The 15,797-nt window shown below is 58.4% G+C and overlaps 4 protein-coding genes across 4 annotated transcripts; 2 read left to right on the top strand and 2 right to left on the bottom strand.

Annotated features, from left to right (window-relative positions):
• Positions 1 to 134: 134 nt before the first annotated feature.
• Positions 135 to 2,474, bottom strand: atg15 (autophagy protein atg15). Its single transcript, XM_003655771.1, has 4 exons — positions 2,256 to 2,474; positions 920 to 2,187; positions 769 to 864; positions 135 to 714 (listed from the first exon to the last, which is right to left on the bottom strand). Exons 1-4 carry the CDS (start codon positions 2,463 to 2,465, stop codon positions 384 to 386), a joined length of 1,905 nt encoding a protein of 634 aa, XP_003655819.1. The 5' UTR covers positions 2,466 to 2,474; the 3' UTR covers positions 135 to 383.
• A 1,007-nt stretch (positions 2,475 to 3,481) lies between these two features.
• THITE_2119953 (uncharacterized protein) lies at positions 3,482 to 6,665 on the top strand. Its single transcript, XM_003655772.1, has 3 exons — positions 3,482 to 3,741; positions 3,918 to 6,141; positions 6,256 to 6,665. The coding sequence occupies exons 2-3, from the start codon at positions 3,928 to 3,930 to the stop codon at positions 6,436 to 6,438; spliced, it is 2,397 nt and encodes a 798-aa protein (XP_003655820.1). The 5' UTR covers positions 3,482 to 3,741; positions 3,918 to 3,927; the 3' UTR covers positions 6,439 to 6,665.
• Positions 6,666 to 6,949: 284 nt separating this feature from the next.
• Positions 6,950 to 9,421, bottom strand: THITE_2119956 (uncharacterized protein). The gene is made up of 3 exons (XM_003655773.1): positions 9,077 to 9,421; positions 7,979 to 8,958; positions 6,950 to 7,906 (listed from the first exon to the last, which is right to left on the bottom strand). The coding sequence occupies exons 1-3, from the start codon at positions 9,371 to 9,373 to the stop codon at positions 7,048 to 7,050; spliced, it is 2,136 nt and encodes a 711-aa protein (XP_003655821.1). The 5' UTR covers positions 9,374 to 9,421; the 3' UTR covers positions 6,950 to 7,047.
• A 2,009-nt stretch (positions 9,422 to 11,430) lies between these two features.
• Positions 11,431 to 15,046, top strand: THITE_2119958 (uncharacterized protein). Its single transcript, XM_003655774.1, has 4 exons — positions 11,431 to 11,777; positions 11,850 to 11,940; positions 12,009 to 12,245; positions 12,303 to 15,046. The coding sequence occupies exons 1-4, from the start codon at positions 11,659 to 11,661 to the stop codon at positions 15,009 to 15,011; spliced, it is 3,156 nt and encodes a 1,051-aa protein (XP_003655822.1). The 5' UTR covers positions 11,431 to 11,658; the 3' UTR covers positions 15,012 to 15,046.
• The last annotated feature ends 751 nt before the right edge of the window (positions 15,047 to 15,797 follow it).

Raw genomic sequence — 15,797 nt, forward strand, 5'->3', positions numbered from 1 at the left:
AAGCTGCAGCGTGGTGGGGCACGGGTTGACGTTCACTTGACTTGGTGCCTGCGTACCGTGCTGCAAGCAATAGGGCTTGGATCCCGTCCCAGTTTCAGCTCTTCTCTGGTCACGCTGCAAGCCCGCTTTCCTCACGCAATGGTCATTGATATGCATATTGCGTGTAGTGCGTGTAGTGCACGGAATACCTCTGAACCCTAGAACCGCTCTTCGGCGCCTTACACGATGTGTTCCCGATGTTGCTTATCCCGGCATGTACTGTACCATGCTATGCGAATGCAAACCTCCATCTCGCGCACCGACAGCTATCCCAGTGAAACTCCAACGCGCCAGGTCAATCATCCAAAATGAGCCACAGACACATGCACTGAAAACCTAGGTAGTTACATATCCTCCTTCTTCTCGGGAGCATCGCCCTCGTACTTCCTGCACCAGCCGTACCAGGCCCGGTCGACACAGCGACCCTCCTTGGGGGCATCATCCGTGGGCGCTGCCGAGGGCGCTGAAGTCGGCGCCGGCATGCTTGGGGGCGGAGTAATCGTGCTTTGCTCCTGCGTTGTTGTCGTTGTGGTGCTAGTCTCTGTTGTGGTCTTGTCGTTGCACCCCCAGAATCGTCCTGGTGTCAGGCACGTGGTGCTTGTCGTGCTGGTCTCGACTGGCGTTGTTGAAGTGGTCGTGGTCGTGGTCGTCTTGTCCTTGCATCCAAACCAGCCCCTGAGTTCACGGTCAGCAGACCCCTCGGAGAGAGACCGGCCAACAGCTACTTACGGAGTGTGACAAGTCGTGGTAGAAGATGTCGTCGTCTCGGGCGTGGTGACAGTGCCAGTAGTGGTAGTTGTCTCGTCCAGGCAACCCCACCAACCCCTGAACCGCGGTCAGCAATAATTCGGCATTCAGAAAGTAAGGGAAACGGGCGTACGGTGTCTTGCAGGTCTCGGTGCGGGTGCGCGTTTTGGTGGTTGTTGTCGAAGCGCTCGAAGTCGTCGTGATCTCCGTCCCATTGCTCTCGTACATCTTCCAGTTGCCGCAGTCTCTGCACTCAGGCGTGAACTTGCACTCCGGGACCGAGTCATACTTCAGGATGACATCGCGGATCACCGCCTTGATCTTGTGCGTGCCGATGCCGACGCGCCATCCCTTGTCGCCAACCGTGTCGTAGACGCACTCGCGGCCCGTATGGCAAGCCGTCTCCAGAGCGTATCCGCCGAAGGAGCACGACGCCGTCGCCCCGTTGCAGGTGCCAATGTAGATAGGATCAGCCGTGTGCCCAAAGTGAAACGCCCCGGTGTATTCCCTCGTCTGCGGCGCACTCGGATCGGCTCCTGGGGGCACAGGCAGACCCAGCCTCGAGGCCGGCAGAGCTTCGGGCACCGCCTGGAAGGTCACCACCGGCACACCATATGTGAGGCCGAGGAAGGAGCCAACAGCGCCACCGAGCGAATGACCCGTGATCCACACCTGCGAGGTGGGGTACAGCTCGGTGACGTTGGCGTACAGCTCGCGCGCCGCCTGGTAGTACCGGTTCTCGTCCCGCAGGGCTTGCACGACACATGTGTTGTTACACGTGTATGTGCCAGTCGCGCAATCGCAGACCTGGTGCCACGTCCAGGGTCCTTGCTGGGCGCAGCAGCAGCTGAAGAAAAGATTGTCGTTTATCTTGTCATTCGTGGTGGTGCCGTCCCCATCAAAGACAGCGGGCGACGTCCCCTTCAGGCCGATGACGATGGTCGAGTTGTTCTCGTCGGCGAACACGTGGCCGCGCAGCCCATCGCCCTCCCAGCCGAAGTCGACGCTGCGGTTGAAGGGCCCGCCGACGTCTTCCCAGTCCGCGTCGGCCGGCGTCTCCGCGTAGGCATCGGCCGCCATCAGGGCCAGGGTAAGAATCGTGTCCTTGTCGGTAACGTTGGGCCCCGGTACATCATCGACAGTCCATGCCGACGGCGAAAGGACCGCGACAGAACCCCGCCGTCGCGCCTCAGCCACCATAGGGTCTACCACGCTGGGCCTTCGATCCACCAGCCGCTGTATCCGGAGGGCATTGCTTCGGGCTCGCAGCGGGCCGATGCGCTCCGCCTCGTAGCCGTCCTCGGCCGCCAGCCACACGTCACCGCGGGGCTGCGAGACATCATGTTTGCGATGGAGGTGCGGGTGTCTGTAGGTGCCGTGATGGTAGATGTGTCGAAGAGTCTGATGACATGCCCCGGCGGTCAGCAGCGGCTCTTGGCAGATTGCATCTTCATCATGGCTGCACTTACAAACAAATGTTCTGCGGGCCCCGGCGGCTCTGGTATGAGGGGTGTTATGGGGGAGGATTCGACTGGGAGGACGAGTTGGGCCTCTTGTCTGGCATTCCCGGCGGCCGAGATGGGCGATGCCGACAGGGCGAGGAAGGACAGCAGTAGGTGGGCCGTGACTCGGCCCGCCGAGGAGCACACCGCATTCGCCTGCCTTCTCTTCGGTGACATGCCAGGCTCGCAGTGTCGGTGCGTCGATGTCAATACCGGGAAGAAAAGAAACGGAAGTCAGAGAAGTGGTTTGTGTGGCTTCTGGCAGCCCATCAATGCGGTGCGAGGGTTGCTGAGGGAATGGCGAAGTTGCGAGGCAGAAGCCGCGCGTGGCTCACATCGGCGTCCAGATGACGATGGCCTGGCTCCGGGTTGGCACCACCGCCAATCAGAACCGTCCAGAGCTCTTATCGTGGGTGTTGTGAAGCATTGATAGCAGTCGGACGTGGACCTTGTAACGCTCCACTCATTTAGACCATGGCAGGTACCCCAGTCCCAAGTGGGGCACTAACGGGCGCATGACACCCACCCGCCCCGGATCCAGCGGGGCTGCCGGTTTGTGTCAGCTTCCATCGCTTCCATTGGCGAGCTCAGTCGCAAGTCGTGACTTTGTTGAGGACGTGTTACCCGAGTATGTAAATGTTCGCTGGGATTCAATCGCCTGCATTCGATGATTCAAGACCAACGGTCCCGTTCTTTCCCCTTTCGTCTATCTGCCTACCTGCATTCAATGGCTACAGGGAGCGTGGGCCTCCATGGCCAAAACGTTTCGGCCGCTTGTGAATCAGAAACACCGCGGCCTTCCCGGTGTGCGCCTCGATGGCCGCAGGCAGAGGTTGTTAACTATTATCGCGAAAACGGGTCATGCGCTTCTTCTGAGGGGCAAATGTGGTCGTGATAATGCTGCGGATCTGATCTGAATGGGCTGCCTGCTTCTGCGTCTCGAGTTTTGCCAGCCCAGTCGCTTGCTCCTTGTGGTGGCAGCAATGATCCGGAACAATACACTACCTTAGGTACTGTACATACAGTACCATGTTCCGTACAGTAAGGTAACATACATAACGTTACACACCTTACAAACAGCGGCGCCTGCAATGAATGCAGATGTGGGCATGGGCCTGCCCCAGATCATCCAAAGCAATCCCACAGCACGTCTGCCCCACATGTTTGGAAATCCGCGTAGCGTGGTAGGACAGATGAGGAGCTCCATCTCGCACCGCGACTGCCGCGACGCACAAGCTCACATGTCCAACGACATGCGTCTGGCCTGCGGATCCTTGAGCGCAGGTTCAATTTGCAGAACGGTCTCCCGTTTCCCAGCGACGGAGTGTCCGAGGCCTGCGGTCTGCACATAGGGCCGGCCACCTGCGCTCATCACCCGCCCGGCCCGGCTGTTTCAACACGCCCATGCCCACGCCCTATTCTGGTAATCTTCATGCGTTGCGGTCGCGATCTGGTAAGCCGAAGCCGAATCTTCGACCCCTGCCTCACTTGTTCATTATGAGAGGGACACCCACCAAGATTGGGCGATCATTCATTCCCCAGCTTTTGCAACGTCATAATTGCAGTTTCCAAGATCGGCGCGTATTTCCATGATCATCATTAGTAGTAGCTGACCGCCATGCTGTCCAGCCTGAGCCCCATGTCTTCCCACCTGTCCGACCCCGCCAGTCGTCCGAACCCTTTGAGGCCCGTCCGCTCTTTTCGTGTAGAGCGATCCACGTCCCCTGACCCGAAGACGCGGGCTAAGCGGGCGAGCACCATCGAGAATGCGTCCTCGCCCACTACCACGTCGGCGCTCCAGACTGCGTCTGGTACGCAGCCGAAGCAGGGCAGCGGCGAAGGGGAAGGGGAGGCACCCGACACCTTCGTGAGTAGGATTAGTGAGGAAGCAATAGAACCGCCCAGAGCTTCGGTCGACCTGGACGATCTCCCGATCGAACTCGTCAGCCTGACGGACCGCTTCATTGACTCGCTGTCCGCCAAAGTCCATCCCACCCCGCCCAACATCGACAACCTCTCGCGCATGTTCCAGGAATTCTATGCAACCGCCTCGTCCCATATTCAGACCCATGTCGACAGCCTGGCCACTCTGCAGAGGCGTGAGGATACCCCGAGCCTCGCGACCCGCCCTTCCGCCGCCAGTCTGTTGCGCTCTAAGGCCGCTTCGCTGAGCACCAAGGAGAAATCCAAGGCGACCCCGCCGAGACGGGACTCGGACCAGCAGCTCTTGACGGCTGAAGAGTATGCAAACCGGAAGAAAGCGAGGAGGGCTTTGGAAGTGAAGAAGTCCCTGCTGGAGGAGGCCGTGGAGAGGAGGTTGTGCGAAGGCATCTACAGCAAGATCTACCGCCACCGCAGCACCTCGGATGAAGCCCAAGACGCCAAGCTCCGGTCGAAGACGGCCGCTCTCGCCGTGGTAGACATTGGCCCGGTCGATCTGGGCGTCGACCTGGGCATTGCCGACAACGACCCGGAGGCTGCGGCGAAGAAGCAGGAGGAAGTCAAGCAATGGCTGGAGTCGGCGAGGAAAGAGCTCGTCCTGATGAGCCAGTCCAGGTATCCACTAGGGAAATTGAACCGCCTAAAAGCAGCCCACAAGGCTATCATCGACACCCTCTCGCACTTCCACCCTTCGTCCTCGGCTGATGAGCTCATGCCTATGCTCATCTACACGCTCATCACCCTCCCGCCCGAGAACCTTAACGTCATCAGCGACGTCAATTTTATCCAGCGCTTCCGCTGGGAACGGAAACTCACAGGTGAAGAGGCCTACTGTCTCACCACGCTCGAAGCCACCATAGCCTTCCTCGAAACCGTCGACCTCTCCACCCTTCGCGCGGATGAAACCCCCACCGGCCCGCTCAACAAAGGCCCAGGCTCCTCTCCCGCCTCCAAAGGGGAGACCTTTCCTCCAGCCTTCTCTCCGACCTCTCCAAGCCCCGCCATTCTCGTCAGCCCTTCCTCTTCCCACTCCTCAAGCCTCAACACAGCCCAAACACAGCAATCCCCATCCCCATCCCCGTCCCCCGCGGCCACCTCTACCGCCGGCTTCCGCGCGACAGTGAACGCCCAGCTGCGCCGCCAGCGCCGCCTCAGCGACCTGATGCGCAACACGCCCACCCCAGCACAGGCCCTCAACGCCGCCTCCGACGCGGTCCTCAACACCGCCGACCAAGGCCTCAAAACCATCGGCAACTCCCTCGGCGAGAGCTACAAGTTCCTGATGGGCAAGCTGCGCGAGCGTGCCGTCCTTCCCGACGTGCTGCTCCCCAAAGACGGCGACACAGCTGCCGCTGCTTCCACCGCCGGGGTGGGCGGCGTGATAGTGCCCAAGACGCTGGACGAGGCGCGCAAGCTGATCGGCACGCCTCCGCCGCCGACGACCACGCCGGCGGAGGACGGGAGCCAGCTGCTCGCGCCGGCGCGGCGCAGCCCCAGCCCCAATCCCAGCCTGGCAGCAGCAGCGGCGGCGGCGGACGAGCGCCCACCGCTCTTCGGCTTCATCGCGGGCAGCGGGCGGAAGGTGTCGCGCGACCATAGCGCGGACTCGGCGCGCAGCGCGGGCTCGTCGTCGCGCAGGGCCGCCGCCGCGGCCGAACAGCAGCCGGAGGAGAAAGACGCGCCGTCGGTGACGAGCCCGCAGATCATGGACTCGATGCGCAGCCTCGGGAACTCGTTGAACCCGATGGCGAGGTTGTCCGCCGGCATTGGGGGGTTCAGAGGGTTCGGCCGGTCGTCGGCTGCGTCGGCCGTCCCGGCTAGGGCGCCGACGCCGCCGGCGAAGGACGCGGCTGGGAAGGGGGCAGGCGCTGGTGGTACGGTAACGGGTGTGGATGGCGGGGATCTGGCGACGGTATGTATATCTTTTTCGCCCCTGACCTTGTCCTGCCTTTTCACATGTCGAATCGATCCGCCGATTTATTTTGGCCGTCGCCTGGGATGGAGAAGTTGCTGACAGGGACAACAGGCCTTCCCCGATCTTGCCGCGGCGCTCCCGCCAAAGGAACACGCCAAGATCAGTCCGCCGGTCAAGCGCTTCTTGGAGATGCAGAACGCCGCCGAGCTCAAACTCGGAGAGGTGTTTGATCTTCTCAAGGATTATAAGCGGCTGGCGGGGGTTCTGAAGGAGATGGGTGCTTTCAAGGAGTGAGAGGGTCGTTTTGATCGGAATCGTGTATTTGCGGTGTTGTTCTTGCTTCTGTTATCATTGGGGAACTGCTGGATAGACGGACTGGCGGATGGGTTTGACGGATGAGGGCATATGGCGGCATTCTCATTGTTTCTTTGGTCGGGACTTGTACTCGCTGGGCATAGTTAGCGGTTTTTGTTTCGGTTAGATATCTAGACGTGTCCTACCTTGGATAGGATAGACAAAGTATGTATCAGCGAGGGATCAAGTCTGCTTGAGTGGGTATCCGTTCCCTGACGGTCTTCAGATTTGAGGTCGGCTTTTGTATCTTGTACTGGCAGGAGTGTCAAGTCCTTATGCTCAGCCATTCCAACAGTCAAGGGGCGAGCCAGGTCATTTCCAGCAATTGTGGTCTCAGCCTGAGCAAATATCATGTACTACTAGGAGTACTCGTGTGTTTGTATCCCGAAAACCATGCACGCTATGTTATCACGACTATTAAAAGAGAAGAAGAAAAAAGATGCCGCCAAAAGAGATGCGAAGCGAAACAGCCGCGCGACCCGCTCTCAGAGCGAAGATCCTACACCTCCCACTTACGCCCCCGCCCCATCCCCGGTCCTCCCGGGGACGTCAATGCACGCCATTGACATTCCTTGCTGTCTGCTTCGACGGACTCACCCGGCCGCTCGCCGGCTGGGCCTGCAGGTCCCCGCCGTCCCCCATCAACTTGTCCATAAACGCGATATAATCGTACTGCGGCTGGCCCCGGTCGGCCTGCATGTCGGGCCCGTGGTGGCTGGGCATGATCTCGACCAGCTTCTCGATGACGTCGTCGGGGACGAGCGAGTGGCGCAGGTCCATCTCGGTGACGTAGGGCTTGCCGTCGGCGACCTCGCGGAAGCTCTGGAAGACCTGCTCGGCCGTGTTCTGGTCCTCGGTCACGTCGACCATGAAGCGGATGAACTGCTCGAAGGTGACGCGGTCGCGGCCGCCCGAGGTGTCGACGAAGTAGTCGTGCATCTCCTCCTCGGAGAAGATGAGGCCGAGCGAGGCCAGCGCGGCGCTGAACTCGAGCTCGGACAGCGTGTTGGTGTTGTCGCGGTCGAAGTGCCGGAAGACCGACTCGAACTCCTCGAGCTGGATCGGCGTGAGGTTGGTCATGTTGCGCGCCACCATCTGGTTCTCGAGGAAGGCGAGCTTCTTGGCGACGGACGAGCTCACGAGCGAGAGCTCGTAGCAGAGCTCGTCGTACGTGTACGTCGTGAAGTCGTTCTCTTCGATGTTGGCCTCTTGGCACTTGGCGTCGACGGCCGCGATCGTCTTGAGGAAGGCGTCCAGGGGGGGAAGGTTATCCGAGAGCTTCCGCACGTGGTGTAGCTGGTCTTCTACGTCGCCTTCTAGCCCTGAGATGGCGAGTTGTATGGTGTTGAGTGCTAACGCAAAGTCGTTCGCCTTGTCGGCGAAGGACTTTCGTAGCGCGTTTTTGATGCTGTACCAAAAGTCAGCGGTTTGTGCTCATCTCATCGGCTTTTTTTCTTTTTAGAGGAGAGAGGACACATACTCCCTGATGGTCTCATTTATTAACTGCCCCCGTGCCATCTCCGCCTTGGTTAAGTTGGCCCATTCCTGATCTAAAACCTCCAATCGGAGCTCTGCTGGCGGTTCATATGGCCGTAGTCGGTATGTGCCCAGCTTGGTTTTGATGTTGCCCAAGAGTGTTGCCAGCTCGCTCTTTTCGGCCACCCACTCGCGCTTCAACCCCTTTTTGTACGCGGCAAACTCGGCCGCCTGCGCCTTCGCGTCCGCGTAGGTTCCCTCGAATTTCGATTGCTGCCAGCTCTCCATCTGGGCGCGGATCGCCTTCAGCAGCGCCGCCATCCTGCGCTCGTAGGCGCTCTGCATGTCCCAAGCGCCCCGCATGTTGTTGACGAACTTCTCAACCCGGCGGCCCGCGTTCTCGACCTTTTCCATTTGCGAGAAGGCGTGGAACCAGTAGGCGATGTAGGTCATCAGACTGCGCTCATCGGGCTTGGCCACATCGCAAACGTCCTCGACGTCGAGCAGGTTTGGGATGCCGATCTCCTTGTGGGCGAGGTCGAAGGCCAGCTGCATGTTGCCTCTGTGGTCCGACTTGTCGAGCGCATCGTAGTCGATCAGGTCGGGCCGGTGGATGTCAAGCAGAGCACAGAAGGCGAGCCCGTCGTTCCAGCTGGCGCTGAAGTCCCGCACGTCGACCTCGTCGTAGCACGCCGTCTTGCGCTGGCACCACAGCAGCAGGCCCTCCTTGGCGGTCATGCCCTCTTCGTTGATGTCGCTGATAGTGAAGCGGAGAATTAGGGTCCATATCAGGCCCAGGATGATCTTGCGGTTCCCATCGACCACGTCCTCGGCGCCGATGTTGGTCATCTGTATCCCGCGCGACTTGATGAAGTTGAGAGCTAGGTTTGCGTTCTCAAAGCGTTGCACTCGCAGCTTCGGCTTGGAGGCGTAGCGGCCGAGCGACTCGCCGGACAAGCACTCGAGCAGGTGGATGAGCAGGACCTGGGTGGGGATGACACCGGGTGTAAGTAAGCAAGATGCCCTCTCCCGCTGAGTAAACAACAGATGAAAAAAGGGGCAAAAAGGGGAAGAAAATGAATGGAAAGAAGCAACAACATACGCCGTCGGATAGGTCCTGGACCAAGTCCTTGACCTCGAGGTTGCGGACCTCCAGCTTGGTGTTCAGCCATTTTGTAAACGTCTTCTGCTGCACCGTGATCCAGCGCTGCTGCTCGGCGTAGGCCATTTTGTTGACGAGGGACGATGGCGCGGGGATCTCGATCCAAATCTGCACGACCTTAGTTTCGGTGCTTGCTGTTGGGCTGAGTTGCTGCCGCCATCGGCTCCTGGAGCTGCTCTGGCTGCGGTAGTTTCTGAGTGTGGTCACGTTCGGTGACCTCTTGTTTCTGGCGCGCATCTTCGGGGAATCACAGCGCGACCCAAGTTGGACCCCAGCCCCGCCAGCACAGTGTCAATAGCGCGCTCGCTCGCGGACTAGCGCCCGCCGATATCGATAGGTTTTGGTTTAATTGGACAGCAACCTGGACTCGTCCAGAACTCGCAAGAACGAAATCTCGAATGGAGCTGCAACGCAACGTCGACACGAATGATTGGATTTGGACGGGATCCTAGAAATTCGCCAATTTGCGCCCATGGCCTGTCCTCTGGTTTATACGACAACATTCAGCGTGGCCCATTCCAGCGTTTCAGGCAGACCCAGCCTGTACGGGAGAAGATCAAGCATGCCTGCCATTCTTATGCGAAGCCCGTTCCAGCTGCTCACTCTCCCACGGCATTCCAGCCGTCGAGCCCTCAAGTGGTTGTTTGAGGAATTAGCCTATACTGACGAATTGGCATGGGCTCCCCTGGTTCCCATTCTATGCTTTCGTGTCGCCATCAGGAGCTTGACGCATTCGTCTGGCAAGTCATCTTCTGCTCCACTACTCCTGTAGTTGGCTTCCGAGGGGTTTCACGAGCACGGCAAGAGACCCGGCTGGATATGTCCACTCGGCAATGGCGGCAGCGGTCACTTGCCCGCTTCCTGTTTGTCTGGATTTGCAATCCTCAGAGACTGGATCTTCGCCTCCTTGCTCATCTTCCCGACCTGGCTAATGCTGCCGATGTCCGTACACATTTTGCGCAGAAGGAGTGCTTATTCGACAGGTAAAAGATCGTTGCTCTCGTCTTGTATACCTACCTTACCCACACTCTTTGCTGTGTAGCAACCTGGAAGCTTTTGGGGGACTGGAACCTTCGTATCACGGCTTGAAGCTGATAGCACCAAGGCCTCAGCTGTCACAAGGGCATCCAAACAGCTGCTGCAGCGGAAGCTGCTGACTTGCCGTTCATTCAGGTATTAAGTGGTTCTTGGACCTCGGAGATGATCCTTCTCTGAGATGGATGCAGAAACTTACTGCGGAATTAGTAGTGAAAAGCATGTACGCATGCACGTACGACGCATAGTGCTCACTTATATCGGGTGCGCATGATCGGCGCCAGCCAGCAGTTTGTGGGTTGTCAACAGGGCAGCTGAACAGCCCGGTGGGAGCCCCGAACGAGGTCGTGGTTATAGAGGTCCCGCCAAGACTAATTTCGGAGGTTGCCGCTTACAAGTATTTACAATCGCCACGGGGTAAGCGGGGCCACGACGACTTAGAGCAACATCGACAATGTACAATCGCGAAGACTCGTAGCAACAACTTCACCAAACCTCAACCAAATCGAAAAAAAAGAAAACGAAGTTAACCCGCACCCTAACCTTGACCCTCACCCTAACCTTAACCCGAATCCTAACCAGCGGGGGGCTGGCGCCGCCCCCCGCACCCCCGGCGAACTAACCCGTGGCTAACCCGTGGCTAACCCGTGGCGATAGTGCAAACCCCTTGGCGGTCTTGGCGGGGTACTGACGCTGTAAAAACATTGCCGACAATTGGCCGAAATTAGTCTTGGCGGGACCTCTATAACCTCCAGCCCGAAGGAGCTTCACTACTCCCCCTGCCGGCAAGTAACGGCGGGAGCTTTCGGTCGCAACATGTGTGGGCCGTCAGTGGGTCCCGTCTTGCTGTGGGCGGTGAGATCTATCTGCTCCACCGGATCCACCTACCCCGCGATTCTGCCGGTCCCTGGGCAGACTCCAGGCCCAGAACCGATATCTCGGTCTATTTTGAAAACCTGCAACCAAACTTCAACAAGTAGCACCAACCCAAGCTTTGGACTTCAGCAGCTTATCGCATCCAAGCATTGTCGCCCTTGTCTCGAGCTTGGAATATCAAAGGTAGAGTATCATGCTTTTCAATTGCTTCTTTTTCTCTTTCTGAAGCAGTCTTCCTCTGCCTCTTCCCAACATTTTTTTGTGTCCTGGGTGACTTCCCTGTTTGGTTGTGAGCTTTCAGATCTCAACCGAGCCAGGAAGGCTTTTGGCGTCCGACACAAAGCTGTCTACTCGCTCTCTTCCCCCCATTCTACCTCCTTACCCTTCCCTTTCTCTAGGGCTTCTCCTCTTCCCACCACTGCAAGCCCTAATTCGACTCTCTACTGCAAACTCTCTGTTCCACGTTGACTCTTAATTCTGACAGCAAGTTCGTCCTCCCAGATAACTGTGCCCCCATCAAGTGCCACCCTCGGTCTGTTAATCGAGCTGTCCTGTCGTCCACCAGCGACTGAGTCCACGGAAAATTTGCGGCATCCCTTGGCCAGGCCACGATGTCTCAGCGCCCGGGCACCCATGTGCCCGCCGTGCGCGCTGAAGCCGAGAAGGCTCTTGGCATCACGCAGCGCTCGGCCGCAATCAATTTTGCCTGGACTGGCGACATCCGTAAGCGGTAAGTCGACGTACTTGAATGAGCTACTTGCCTGATATCTCGTGGTCTGAGCCAGCAACTAACTCGGTTTAGCTTCACGGATTTCCTGGTCAATGAGATTCGGAAGGATGGCACCGTCCTTCACCTTCGTGATTACCCGGAGGAGGATACACCTCGGCGCCAGGTTCGTTCTATGCCTCCCTTGGAAACAGAGGTCTGCGTGTCGGTCAAGCTAACGCTGCCACCTCGCAGCCCGCGCTTGATCGCAAGGCCTCTACCCCATCCTCGAAGCCCGAAAATAAGGCCAAGGTCCACCATATCTCGGAAGAAGACCGCAAGATTGTTGTTGACTTGCTCGGCGAGTCTGCCGCCCAGAGGCTGATCGAGCTCGACGAAAATGTCCAAGCCAAGAAGCCGATGGCTGCGAAGGAGCGGACTGTTGCGTTTGACCCTGTCACTGATAGAGCGAAGCGTGGTATCATCCATCAGGTTCGTGGCTAACTGTCTTTTGTTTACTCGCTTGCTCATTGATTTAACAATTGGTAGGAAATCCGGCGCATCTTCCAATCCCGCATTGACACTGCCGCCGATGCAGCGGGTGTCATCAGCGCGACCGCGACAAAGTGGTCCAATAACAGCCGTGCTTCCAACCGCACTTCCAACCGCGGTCCCAACCGCACTTCGGATCGCACTTCGGACCGTACTGCAGACCGCACTACCGACCGCGCTTCTGACGACCGGGCTGCCAGCCAGAACTGGGGGGCTCGCCGCGACAACAGCCACTACCGCGACCAGGCTCGCGATTTCTCCGAGCTCGGCGGTGAATACCTCCACTTTACCCTTTACAAGGAGAACAAGGACACAATGGATGCAGTCAATACCATCGCCCGCCTTCTCAAGATCAAGGCGTCCAACTTCGGCTTCGCCGGCACCAAGGATCGCCGCGCCAGCACTGTCCAACGCATTAGTGTCTACCGTCAGCGGATTTCCAACCTGGTCTGGCTCAATTCGCGTATTTCCAACGTGAAGGTGGGCGACTTTGAGTACTCCCCGGAGCCACTCCAGCTTGGCCAGCATGGAGGCAATGAGTTCGTCATTACGCTCAAGAATTGCATGCCCCTGGGCGGCAGCAACTGCTCCATTGTCCAGCGCATGAAGATGATCCAGCAGGCCGTCGAATGCGGGCTTGCCTACCTGAAGCACCACGGTTACATCAACTACTACGGCCTGCAGCGCTTCGGGACCCACGCCATTGGCACTCACCTGCTCGGCATGAAGATCCTCCAGGGCGATTATGAGGGCGTCATCGATGACATTCTCCACGTCGAAGAAGACCTCATCAAGGAAGTCCTGAGCAACGCCACTCAGCCCTCCGGGCCTGGAAAGGACTCGCAGAACAGCCGGGACGAACACAACCGCGCCCGCGGCATCACCACGTGGAAGGCGACCAAGAATGCCGCCCAGGCTCTTGAGTTTCTTCCCAAGCGGTACAGCTCTGAGACTGCCATCATTCGCCATCTGGGTAAGAACCCGAAGGACTTTACTGGAGCCGTCCTGAGCATCACCCGTGGTATGCGCATGATGTATGTCCACGCCTATCAGTCATACGTCTGGAACTTCGTTGCCACTCGTCGCTGGTCCAAGTACGGGGCCAAGGTCATTGAGGGCGACCTGGTCTTGGTCGGGGGAACTCGTCGCCGCGAGAGCCAGTCCGATGACGAGTTCAATCCGTACGACGACAATGACGAAGACAACATCTACGCCCAAGCCCATGCCCTGACGGCAGCTGAGGTCGCCAGCGGCAAGTACACCATCTTCGACGTCGTCTTGCCCACTCCGGGCTACGATGTGACGTACCCTCGAAACGACATTGGCGAATACTATGTCGAGTTCATGGGCAAGCCCGAAAATGGCGCCCTCAACCCCTACGAGATGCGTCGTAAGCAGCGCGAGTTCAGCCTTAGCGGCAACTATCGCCCCCTCCTAGGGCGTTTGATCGGCGATCCCCAATATGCCATCCGCGCATACCATGATGACACTCAGCAGCTGTACCCAACTGATCTCGACTATGCTCATCACAAGAAAAACGCTGAGAAGCTGGCCAAGGCTGCCGCTCGTGCTGAACCCAACGCCGCTGCCGCCGGTGCGGACTCCATGATCAGCCGCTGGGCCCACTTCGCCCTGAACCCTACTGCCTACGACGACGCTCTGGCTGCCCAACGCCGTCGCAAGGCCGACCAAGAGCCTCCTTCGCCTAGCGTTCTTGTTACCAATGAGACTTGGGTCCAGACCGGTGTCAATGGCGGTGCGAAGCGCGTTAAGCTCGCGCGTCACCAGCAGCAGATTGAAACTCCGTTGGATACCGGTGTCTCCGGTGACAATACTTCCCCCACCGTTGAGGCTCCCGCCGTTGAGGCTCCCGCCGTTCAGGTCATCCAAGCCGAAGGCCCCGAGGAAGATGCAGGCCGCCCGGCTTGCCCTGTCGGCAATGGTGCCACCCTGACGGACAACCCGCGAGACACCACACCCCCTCGTATCATCACGGGTGGTCCGATCCCCATGATTTCTCTCCCCAAGGGTGCCATCCCCACCTCCGGGATCCGTGGCGTGTCCGACGCCTACTATGCTTCCACTGGCCAAATCCCTTACTTCGGGCCTCTGCCGGCTGACTTCAAGTTCGAATCGAGCCCGGATGGTCTCGATGCGCCTCAGGGCCAACAACGTGAGTCCGGCACCAAGCAATTTGAAGCGTCGGGCTTGAGCCAGCATTCCGACGGCTCCGTTAAGATCGCCGGCAATGAGACGAACGGCGCCGCCGCCACCACGGAGGATCAGCAGTCACTCCTCCCCGTCCTCTCTGAGACAACCCTCCCTGAAGCACCGGTTACGTGGACCAAGCCCAAGTTACTGAGCACGGTGGACTGGTATGGTGCCGATTTGCCCCAGCTCCCTAGTGTCTCTGAAAACACCACGAACGGGCAGAGCGATGGTACTTCCATGGCCCTTGTGAAGGTTGAAGAGCCTGACAATGCTCCTGGCGACACGGAGCTGATCAACAATGTCCCTGTCCCCAAACTCCGCACTGCCTCCAATAATCCGCTCTCATCTGTGGGCAACGGCATCGACGAAAACAGCATCGACCCCGAGGCCAGCAAGATTGCTGTGATCCTCAAGTTCCAGCTGAAGGCTAGCAACTACGCCACCATTGTCCTCCGCGAGCTCATGGGCACGACCGCTGAAGAGCGTGCCCTTTGATCGAGACTCTTCCTGGTGGTTTTCGAGTGTGTTGGTTTTCACCTCGAGCCTTCGCGACAGCAAGCGGCTATCAATCAGCCCTACTGTCGCTCTTGTTCTGCCTATATTTGGCATATCCGCACTTATTCTTTTCTGGGATTGTGTATGGGCATCTGTTGGCCCATCTTGGTCTGGCTAGCACACCGCTGCTCTGTCCTTTTTTTTCATCGATCTGAAGATATCGGCGATATGACGACCACAACAAGCTCGTCATGGATGCATCTTGGGTGCGCATTCCCGGCGTCCGGTTCCGGTTTTCTTCGTTCGTCATTCATGCCCGAGGCGCATACTGCTCCGGTCGGAGTTGACTGTCACATTCGCATCGTCAAAAAGCCTACCTGACGTGTCACTCTCCGTGGGGCGTCCTTACGGCGCGGCTTCTAGTGTGTTCCGCTAATGGCGACTTGCCTCTGCTCTTTTCGGAGGGATGTCTGGGACCACTCATGTCCACTGCTGGAACTTGTCTCGGGCAACTACATTGGGTTTTTCTTTCGGAATTGATGGTATCTACCGGTTCGCCTTGCATTGAGCGGCGAAGGAAAGGGGGAATAATCTGTTCTGTTTTGCTGCCGTGCTTCAAGCGGCTGCCATTCAGATCATGTGAGAACACTGCACATTGATTGCATGGCACGGTGGCGGGGAGCAATACATGGTGTCGGCGGTCAACGTAGTATTCTGGCGTCTTTGTTTCGGTGTTGGCGGTTAGAGGGGTGATGATTCTGGCCGGGGAAAGGGATTGACATGACG

The sequence above is a fragment of the Thermothielavioides terrestris genome, chromosome 4 (assembly GCF_000226115.1).
Source record: "Thermothielavioides terrestris NRRL 8126 chromosome 4, complete sequence".
NCBI lineage: Eukaryota > Fungi > Ascomycota > Sordariomycetes > Sordariales > Chaetomiaceae > Thermothielavioides > Thermothielavioides terrestris.

Coding starts and splice junctions, on each gene's coding strand:
- atg15 (XM_003655771.1), bottom strand. CDS start 2,465: ATGTCACCGAAGAGAAGGCAGGCGAATGCGGTGTGCTCCTCGGCGGGC. Junction 865..919: donor ACCGAGACCTGCAAGACACC/GTACGCCCGTTT, acceptor ACCGCGGTTCAG/GGGTTGGTGGGGTTGCCTGG. Junction 715..768: donor ACCACGACTTGTCACACTCC/GTAAGTAGCTGT, acceptor CCGTGAACTCAG/GGGCTGGTTTGGATGCAAGG.
- THITE_2119953 (XM_003655772.1), top strand. CDS start 3,928: ATGTCTTCCCACCTGTCCGACCCCGCCAGTCGTCCGAACCCTTTGAGG. Junction 6,142..6,255: donor ATGGCGGGGATCTGGCGACG/GTATGTATATCT, acceptor CAGGGACAACAG/GCCTTCCCCGATCTTGCCGC.
- THITE_2119956 (XM_003655773.1), bottom strand. CDS start 9,373: ATGCGCGCCAGAAACAAGAGGTCACCGAACGTGACCACACTCAGAAAC. Junction 8,959..9,076: donor TCCAGGACCTATCCGACGGC/GTATGTTGTTGC, acceptor ATCCCCACCCAG/GTCCTGCTCATCCACCTGCT. Junction 7,907..7,978: donor ATAAATGAGACCATCAGGGA/GTATGTGTCCTC, acceptor CTTTTGGTACAG/CATCAAAAACGCGCTACGAA.
- THITE_2119958 (XM_003655774.1), top strand. CDS start 11,659: ATGTCTCAGCGCCCGGGCACCCATGTGCCCGCCGTGCGCGCTGAAGCC. Junction 11,778..11,849: donor ACTGGCGACATCCGTAAGCG/GTAAGTCGACGT, acceptor AACTCGGTTTAG/CTTCACGGATTTCCTGGTCA. Junction 11,941..12,008: donor AGGATACACCTCGGCGCCAG/GTTCGTTCTATG, acceptor GCCACCTCGCAG/CCCGCGCTTGATCGCAAGGC.